Here is a 10,000-nt window from a genome sequence, read left to right on the forward strand (position 1 = left end):
TAATTTACTTAAAACAATAAAAATGGATTCAGGAGTTTAGGATGATAAGAGAACTTAATATTTCATGGAGATGTTATAACTTGGACTTGATAATACCATGGAAAGGCTAGGCTAGGCTAGGCTAGGCTAGGCTAGGTTAGGATAGGATAGGATAGGCTAGGATAGGCTAGGCTAGGCTAGGTTAGGCTAGGCTAGGCTAGGATAGGATAGGATAGGATGGAACGGAGCGGAGCGGAACGGAGCGGAGCGGAGCAGATCAGAACAGAATGTCAGTCTTAATGAACAGCAGATGAATTTTGGACCAGAATCCATAGTCAAGTAATTATAAACATTATACTATCACCTTGAAATTTTGAACCAGAATTCCTAGACAAGTAATTATAAACATGATACTATAACAAAATCAGGCATATAAGGAAACATGTGTTCTTTATCTTGTATAAATGAGCTGAGATTTTTTTCCCTGTGGTTGAGTCACTGAAATTCATCATGATGAAATTTTCTTCTTGCAATGGTACAACATAGGCAGATTATTGAAGTGTCCAATTTTTCCATTGACTGGTCCTGTGTGTTTTTTGAGTTCTTTCAAAATTTGGCTTGCTAAGCACATTCTCATTGATTATTCCTCTGTAGAATGATTGGGGGGTGCTGATAAAAACAGTAGAACAAGATATAGTTATATTTTAAACAAAAGGAGATTATTGCACAAAGTAAGTACCAGGATTCTACAGTCTTAGAATAGTCATTATAATTAGTACACTATCTCCTTCAGATTAGCTACACTGTAGGGTTTTTAAAGAAACACACAGGTTTTTCTTTTGAAATTTATTCTAGAAGGCTTAGGAGAGGAATTTATGCAATTAGTCTGTTTCTTATTTCTCCAGAGTTGAGAAACTCGCAGAGCGGGTGAGTTCAGGGCACAGTACCAAGGGAATAAAGAAATAAATTGACCAGTATGCAAGTGGTCAAATGGGAGCCTGGCGCCCAAGCCTGTAGGATTTTCCTTAGCAAGAACTTTTTCTTTTCTTTTCTACAGAAGATTATTGCTGCAGGTCTCTCTGACTACAATGCTTGAAGAAAGGTACTAAGCTAGTCTCCCCCTTACACCCCTAGCTACACCTTCTTGTTTGGGAGGTTGGATTTAGGTTATGTCTTATCCCAGGGAGTGCATGAAAGGGATGGAGAGAGCACCTGCTCTCACAAAACAGAGCATTTCCCATCTTCTTGCATTTGGGTACCACAGGAACTGCACCTCAAACAGTCCCAGTGAGAAATGGGCTGGTGGGGTCACATGACGATCCCACAGTGGGCTGTTACTCATCCTCACTTATTCTCATTTCTCAACAAGCCCATCGTGTGTGTGTTGAGAGACACTAAAGCACTGCATGCTCTACTTACTCTTTGACATGTCTTCTTACTGAGACAGCGGAGTCCTTCTGGCCTCTTAGACCTTTGTTTTGTGAAACAGTTGGAACAACAGTAGTACATAAAGTAGGAGAAAAGCACCTTTAACGGTTTTGTGTTTTCTCACACCTCCTTTGAAATAGGTTCAGACTCTTTAACACATTTCACTAACTTACTAAAACACTGAAAAATTTCATTATACAAATATTGGAAATAAAATGAGCTTGAAATTGTGTTCACCTGTCATGGGTTTTAATGATTATGAGGAAAATTTAATTGATTTTGAGCATTCAAACTCATTGTTCTGGGTAGAAAAAACACTGTTTGGGTTTGTGAACTATATACTCCTAGTGAGGTGATACCAAAGCTCTAATGAAGAAAATCAATGATATTGGCTGGGGGAAGAGGCTCCATCCAGTGCTCGGCTCCTATGAATTGCTTATTTGCTGGTATAGAGGTTCCCAGTGTGATTAAGGTTTACAGTTTTTTCCAAAGGTAATACCAGCACCTTCCTCCCCCACAAGATATAAAATCTCCCATGTTTTAAGGTTGACAATAAATTCTCTTTAAACAAACAATGACATCTTGTGCATCAATACCATTCTAAATGAACAAAATGTCCTTGAAATCTTCCACATATATACCAATTAGTACCTGGATGTGGAAGTAAAAGCAGGGGCCAAGTGATTTGGTACAGGGGTGCGGGAATGTGGTCTAAGGGCTGACGACCACTAATAGGCATGTGCATTTCATGTGGCCAAGAATAGTTATAAATGGTTTCCTTTTTTCCTTCTTTCTTTTCTGTTTCTTTTCTTTCTTCTTTCTTTCTTTCTTTCTTTCTTTCTTTCTTTCTTTCTTTCTTTCTTTCTTTCTTTCTTTCTTTCTTTCCTTTTCTTTCTTTTCCTCTTAGCTCAAGCTGGTCCCTCCCTCCCTCCCTTCTCACTTTTGCCTGAGGCTCTCACTACACAGACTGGCCTTCAATCCCTAATTCTTGTCCCTTAGTGTTCTGCCTGCTAGAGTCATAGACATGTGACTTTAACTGCTTTCTTTAGCTACTGCAGTTCATTTACTCCTCCCCAAACTCTGTGAGCTTAGGACCACAGCTATCTTCATGTCAAAAGAGATTTGGCAGCTGGTTCAAGGTTAATTAGCTAAGTGATGGGCCTAGACTCAGAGACACACTGCCTCCACAGCTGAAACGATCCAGGGTAACCACTGCAGTGCCTCCTATACAGATCACTTCACAGCTCCAGAAATAAGCAAAAATTGTTTTCTCTTTTACGTTTGGAATTTGTTGTACTTTTCTGTAACATAATCTATACCTACAGATCTTCCTTAAGTTATGGTCAATTTTCACCTTAAAAAAAGCAGTCTTATGAAAGTAACATTGATGAAATAGAGAATAAATTACCCCTATTGGGTTTTTTCTCCCCCACAACACAGAAAGATGTAATTCATCAATTCATTTCATTTCCCCAAATGCAAAAAAACAATCTAAATATTACCACCTACCTGGATGCCCTGCTTCAACAGAGCTTAAAGGCACATCTGTTTCTTCAGATGTGGGAGGCTGGATGTCAAGTCTACTTTTCTATAAATAAAAACCAGGAACATATCACTAACATTTTCTAAGTTAAGGACACACTGAAAATTAAAATGCCTCAGATTAAAATGTTTTTCTAAAGTTCTTTTCTTTGGATTAAAATTCACTTTGTACAATTTTATTGGAAAAAGTCACTATTCTATAGACATTTGTAAACATCGATATAAATTTATATTACATTTCTAGGTGGTATTTGGTATTCAACAAACATAATATTATTCTGTAGATTGACTTATCCATAGTCCCTGCTGTAACAGAACTATCATAAAAATGGAGTAGGTATGATTTCGGAGTCATATTGACAGAGTATAGTTCTGTTATGTGTAGAGAGGGAATATTCTGTTAATATTGTTAAGTAAGCATATGGGGACTATCATGGGTTTGAACACCAACTGAGCGAGACAGCTACTCAATTTGTCACAGATTTTTAAACAGAAGATGACTTTTCTGTAATGTGCATACTTCAGACAAGAGAAACCGTCTCTTATCCATGTCCTTACAAGATAGCTCATAAAATGGCAAACATCCATAACTAACAAAAGACTGAAATTGTTACAGATAATGAACTTGCAATCATTATTGACAAAGCGTTACCTAGAGAAGACACATTTACATTGAATAATTAAATCAGTAATCAGATTGGATGATTATGGCAATTATAGGAGTAGGTGAAGTTGTGGAAAAAAAAACCCCAATAGATGTCCTGTCATTTTGAGTGTTATAGCCCTGCTATGAGAGCACAGTTACCCCTCTAAATAAGTTATATAAAAACAGTACAGCTCATGCTTATGGTGGAGAGATAGGGAGAGATTAAAAACGGAAGACAGTAAATGCCCAGCAGTTCGTGTTATCTGATTAGGTGCTCAGGATATGGAATTACAGGTTCAGTGATGGCATCATAAGCACACACACAGATTTTGTGTCTTTAAAGTCTTAGAATTTCATGTGCTTTGAAAAGTTGTGTAACACATTGTTTAAAATATCTTTAACAATTAAAATAATCACATGGTAAAAATTCATGGTTGGATTTTGAAAATTTTATTTCAGGAATGATGAGAATAGAAATAAGTAGAAATGAGATTGGAGAGATGCTCAGCGGTTAAGAACACTGGCTACTCTGCCAGAGGTCCCAGTTTCAGTTCCCAGCACCCATACAGGATGACTCACAACTACCTGTTAACTTTAGTTCTAGTGAATCTTATGTACTCTGGCCTCTCCAGGAACCTGCAATTAAGTGGGACACATAAACTGTCAAAGGTATATACACACACACACACACACACACACACACACACACACACATTTTAAAAAGTCTTTTATAAAAGGAAAAAATACAGAATTTTTGAGTGTATCTAAGAATAGCATATTTGATATAAAAATTAAACACAAGTAGAAACCTGGCCATCTCATCTATAGCCATCAAAGTATAGCAAACTGCACGACACAAGAACTGCGGGGAACCTTCCTTGGTAACATGGGGAATAGATTTACATGCAGGAGTTAGTCTAAATTTGGCAAAGCAAAACCAATTCTGCTAGAGGAATTGGTGGCTTTGCATGCCCAGTTGAAAGGATAGTGTTTTACCCTATTTTGTTTTCCTTCCTGTCTAATTGTACTCAGAAGAATAAAGCCCTACATTTAAGGCAAAGTGGAAAATTGAATTCTTACTCTTGTCAATTGGCCGATGATGAAAGAAATAAGAACGATAATTCCAATGATACCAGCCATCACCCCCAAAATGATCAATATCATTACTGCAGGAGACAAAAAGAGAAAAACAGTGCAAAATGAATTACTGCATATCAAGCAGGGTATTGTCACTTTATCTCTCTATAGGGATGCATTAATACTTCATAATTTATGCATAGTCTTTAAGATCGTGGGTTTTGGACAGTAATCTTATGGGAAACTGGAACTTTGTATGATAAATCTTTTATCCAAAGTCACACAACAAGTGAGTGACTGATCAAGACCCCAGAACTCTGATTTCAAGTTTAGTGTTCACTACAGGCATAATCATAGATAAGAATTATAGGGGTACTGTACCTCGATAGGGAAAACCGCAGACTCTTTCATGGTCTGAACGTTATGAGAGAAAATGTTTTAATGTATCAGGTGGATCATAGAATTATAGGTTTGGAAGGAAACTAGTATAAACAACACACAAATAAATAAATGAAGTCTAAGAAGGCAAACTACTTAGTAGAGGTCAAATAATAGTTAAAAGTAGATCATTAACTACGACACGGGTCACCTGCCTTCTAAATTTTTGCCTCTTCCATGGCATACAAATACAGTGACACATAATTTTCCAATTTTTAGTTTATTGGGAATGAAGTAATTTACATCAAATGTTGGAGAAATACAGTGTATTCTTAGCGCTGCTCAATGAAGTAAACATAACTGAAGTCTAGACATACTAATAAAATGGTACATTCATAGGGCCGATTTGTGTCTCAAATACCTATTCTTAATTTTTCTATGGCATAGCTTCCCATCCACTCACGTTGCCCAGCCTTCTCCAGTACTTAGCTGTCACTTGTGAGACTGCTGATGAAACTCAACCACACATCTTTTCTCCCACGTGAAATGTGGACATAAGTGTGAAGGGAGAGTTAAAAATGACAGAGTAGTGAACGAGCACATAAGTGTAACACACTAGGTCCGCAGCAGCTCCTAAGGTCAGGGGGCATGACATTAAGTGTACTGGATGTGGTAAAGATAAGGCAAAGGTGAACAGGCCTGAATGTTCTTTATTTATTTTTGATATGGCACGAATTAATTAGGTGATTATTAAGTTCTTTATTTTCTCTACATTAGGAATGAGTAAAATTTAACTAGCTTTACAAATGAAGAGACTTTTCTCAAATATCTATAGTTGATTAGAAAACTACAAAATCAAACTTAAGAAAAAAAAAAGATCAAATTATGTATTGCTATTTCCAAAGTTTAAAAATTAGGTAATGCCAGGAGTGATGGCACATGCCTTTAATCCCGACACTTGGGAGGCAGAGGTAGGTGGATCTCTGTGAGATCCAGGCCAGCTTGGTCTACATAGCAAGTTCCAGGCCAGCAGGGAGACCTTGTCTGAAAAAGACCAAAATAATAATAATAAAAATAAAAAAGTAAGTAATGCTTCTTTTAAATTTGATAATATTTATCAAGAATATCTGAATTGCCTTAACAACTAGCATGTGGCTAATGACACATGCTCTTTTAAAAAATGAACCATTCTTATTTCTTAGGTATTCAAAACTAGCACTATACAATTTACAATGGAATGATTATCATTTAAAAATACATATCAACATACCCGGTTCAGAAAAAAGGTGCTCAATTTGTCTTTGTCCTGAAAAACCAAATTTTCAAAGTAAGTCAAAATTATCAAGATATATCTTTAAAAATGCACATTAGAATTAGGGAATTTCTTTTCTTAACCATGTTTTGGGAGTTACTGGCCATCTTTAAACATTAAGCTAGCAAAATTCAGTAGGAAATGTGTCATTCTTACCATTGGTAATTTCAGTGTTGGCTTTTACTACCCAAGAGACATTCATGGGTTAGAAACCTGCAAACCCTCTCATTAACTGCTTGGAAGGTTGTGAGAAAATATTGGAGGGGCCACCTGTCGTCCTCCACAGGAAGCAGTGTATTGAAAAATGGTGAGAAGGGAACTCAGCACTCCAAACAGATTCTAGTCCAACCCAAAGGGGTGAGCACGTGCGGCTATCAGTTCTCTAGATTTGAGAGTCTAGAGATTCTCAAATCCACAACCAACGTCTGAACCCGAACCTTCACGGCCTCCTCTTTGAACACTTACCAAGAGTCCCACTGGATTTTCTGTCTATAGAAAATTCTAGCAGAGATGCCTTAAAGTCCCAGAAGAATTAACCTTCCCCTACCCATCTACAGCACAGGTTTCTTTCTTTGCATCTCACTACCAGAGGCACAGTTTCCTGAATTTATTGCAAATAATTGTATCATACGTCATGATATCACGTGGCCAAGGATTGGGCAATATTTTGTCATTCTCCAGGGTTTATGCGTAGAGGTTCATTGAAATATGTCTTTGGGGCAGAGCATACAAGCTTTGAATTAAACAAGGTAGGCTTTCAGTCATGAGGATGTGTGCTAATGTGTGGTCTTAGGCAAATTACTTAATTTCTCTTTCCTTTACTATTCTCTCAGGGAAAGTAAGAATCATAATTTGTATATCTCAGAGTTCTTTTGAGGCTGAATTAACTGCTGCATGAAAATACCGAGTGCCCTGCCCCACCAACATCATAGGATACGTGGCAAGAAGGATCGTCTGCCACGGGCTCTTAGGTGTTTTCCAGTTCGACATCATCACGTTGACTTCACGCTGAAGTCATCCTTCACTGACATTCTTTAATCAGCCCCACAAGTCCAAAAACCAGTTCTAAGCACTTAGCCTAATTTTCCTCCCTTGGCCTCTGAAATCAACGATTTGCCTTCATCTTAGCGGATACTGGTCAATGACTGCACCCACTTAGGATCCTTCAGTCACTCTAAGTCTAGTCACAGGTGTTATTTTCCATGTGGACATCTTTCCCTAAGTCACACTCACTGAAATCCTTCTACCTTTTCGCTTTTAACCAGGTCTCATAAAATCCTGTTCCCTCTACAAAACTAAACAGAAAGTGGCTGCCACCAGCCCACCCTTATCTGAGCACCCAACTGGCTTATGGTTATCTGTTCTGAGGCGCTGCGGTTCTGTCTGGCTCCGAGCTGTGCACTCACTCACTGAGACACACTGAGAGGCAAGTTTGACTGACTTCCTTTGAAAATTAATAGCCTAGAGGCCCCTAAAGGCAATTCACTTGTCTACAGGGGGATGGACTAACCTAGGTATGAGCCAGCTCGGTTTCCCCAGGCTCTCTCAGGGCTTCATCCTGGATCCCTTCACCTGTTCCACCATTTCCGGATCTCATCTGTCATGTGTGTTTCCATGTCTTTCATTCATAGTCTCATTCCCTTGAGATAATTCAGAAGCAAGAGCCCCTCTGCAGGAGGAACCTGACACTTGGCTTGCATTTCTCTATGTTTTGTCATTTTCCCTGCAGTCGCACATCAGCTTCCACTGTATAAAGTTGTATCACAACAGAGACTCCAGTTCAGATAAGGAAAAATACAAACAAACCTTGTATCTCTGGCACGTGGCTGGAGTCCTCAGGAGTAACAGCAGTTTCATTGAGAGACATTTTATATGGTGTAAGAGCAGAAGCTGTATAACATAGAAGTCGAGAAAGCAATCAAACTCCAGGGGATCGAACGCACCGTAAAGCGTGGACATCCTACACTTCACTCCCACCCCCTCTGAGGCAGTTCGGTGTGTCTACGTAGCTGAAGCTCACAGATGAGGTGAGTCTGCCTTGGTTTTTGTGTGGCTGCATCATCAATGCCTGATAATGCTCAGTGCCCTGCCCACCACACTAGCCCTCATTATAGGATACATGCAATGTTTTCACCATGGGCTCTTAAGTGCTTTCTGGTTGACATTATCATGTTGGCTTTATGCTCAAGTCACTCTGAAACGATATTCTTTAATTGAACCCAGGACTCCAATAATTAGTTCTAAGCACTTAATTTTCCTCCCTTGGCCTCTGAAGTCAACTGCTTCCATTCACGTTAGTGGATATGGGTCAATGATTCTCTTGGCTTATGACCCTGCAGCCACTCTAAGTCTACTGTGAGGCTTGATTTTAAATGTAGAGATCCTTCCCCAAGTCACAGCCACTGAATGCTCTCTACCTGTGCCCGCTCCACCACCATGTCTTGTAAAGTCATTTTCTTCCTTCTAGAAAACTAGAGAGTAGTTGACATTGGCCCACCCTTATCTGAGCACCCAGCTAGCTTCTGGCTATCAGTTCTGAGGCACTGGGGATCTGTGTGGCTCTGAGCTGCACACTTTTAGTCACCTCCTACTTAGTCTGTGGAGAAAAACTGAGGCAAGTTTGCCTGACTTCCTTTGAGACTTCACTGCATAGAGGGCCCCCAGAGGCAATTAGTTAATGGGTTGCAGAGGGACAGGCCAGCCCTGGTGTGAGCCAATGTAGTGCGCTCTAGGCTCTCAGGGCTTTTGTCCTGGATCCCTTACCTGGTCCACCATTTCCTGGTCTTGAGACTCCACTGCATAGAGGGCCCCCAGAGGCAATTGGTTAATGGGTTGCAGAGGGACAGGCCAGCCCAGTGTGAGCCAATGTAGTGCGCTCTAGGCTCTCTCAGGGCTTTTGTCCTGGATCCCTTACCTGGTCCACCATTTCCTGGTCACACCTGTCATGTGTGTACTTCATTAGTTCCCTTTTCTTTCATTCATAGTCTAAGTGCCTTGAGCTATTTCTGAGCAAGGGCCCCTCCGCAGGCAGGACCTGGCACTTGGCTTGCATTTCTCAGTGTTTTGTCCTTTACCCTGCAGTCACCAGTCAGGTCCCATTGAGTAAAGGTACATTGCAACAGAGATGTTATCTCCAGTTCAGAGAAGGAAAAATAAAAACAAACCTTGTAGCTCTGGTTTGATGGTGGAGCCTATGATACTAACAGTAATTTCATCAAGGGATGCTTTGAATCCGTGCTGTGTGTCAGTAATGTCTATATAAAATAGAAGTTGGGAAAGGAGTCAAGAATGAGGTTCCTGGGTATATCGCAAAGCATGCCACCATCCTACACTTGACCTCCCACAACCCCTCAGAGGCAGTTCAGAGCGTCTACACAGCAGAGCACAGAGATGAGGGGACTGTGGCTTAGTTCTTGTGAGACGGCATATCAATGCATGAAAACACTCGGTGCCCTGCCCACCAGAATAACCCTCATTATAGGATACATGGTGTGTAGTGATGTTTTGACCATGGGCTCTTAAGTTTTTCCAGTTGGCATCATGTTGACTTCATGCCCAAGTCACTCTGAAGTAATATTCTTTAGTTGGACCCAGGACTCCAATAATTAGCTCTAAGCACTTGACCTAATTTTCCTCTC

At 39.9% G+C, this 10,000-nt stretch overlaps 1 protein-coding gene across 1 annotated transcript in view; it reads right to left on the bottom strand.

Moving 5' to 3' along the window:
- Window positions 1-210: 210 nt before the first annotated feature.
- Gypa (glycophorin A (MNS blood group)) overlaps window positions 211-10,000 on the bottom strand; it is a 19,784-nt gene continuing 9,994 nt past the window's right edge. The window contains exons 3-8 of the mRNA XM_029553524.1: window positions 9,527-9,616; window positions 8,169-8,252; window positions 6,321-6,356; window positions 4,676-4,761; window positions 2,917-2,995; window positions 211-648 (exon numbers count right to left, since the gene is read on the bottom strand). Coding sequence (XP_029409384.1) covers window positions 620-648; window positions 2,917-2,995; window positions 4,676-4,761; window positions 6,321-6,356; window positions 8,169-8,252; window positions 9,527-9,616 — 404 coding nt within the window. The 3' untranslated portion in view covers window positions 211-619. The remainder of the gene's footprint in view (window positions 649-2,916; window positions 2,996-4,675; window positions 4,762-6,320; window positions 6,357-8,168; window positions 8,253-9,526; window positions 9,617-10,000) is intronic.

Source organism: Nannospalax galili, unplaced genomic scaffold (assembly GCF_000622305.1).
Source record: "Nannospalax galili isolate Female #2095 unplaced genomic scaffold, S.galili_v1.0 scaffold423, whole genome shotgun sequence".
NCBI classification, from domain to species: domain Eukaryota; kingdom Metazoa; phylum Chordata; class Mammalia; order Rodentia; family Spalacidae; genus Nannospalax; species Nannospalax galili.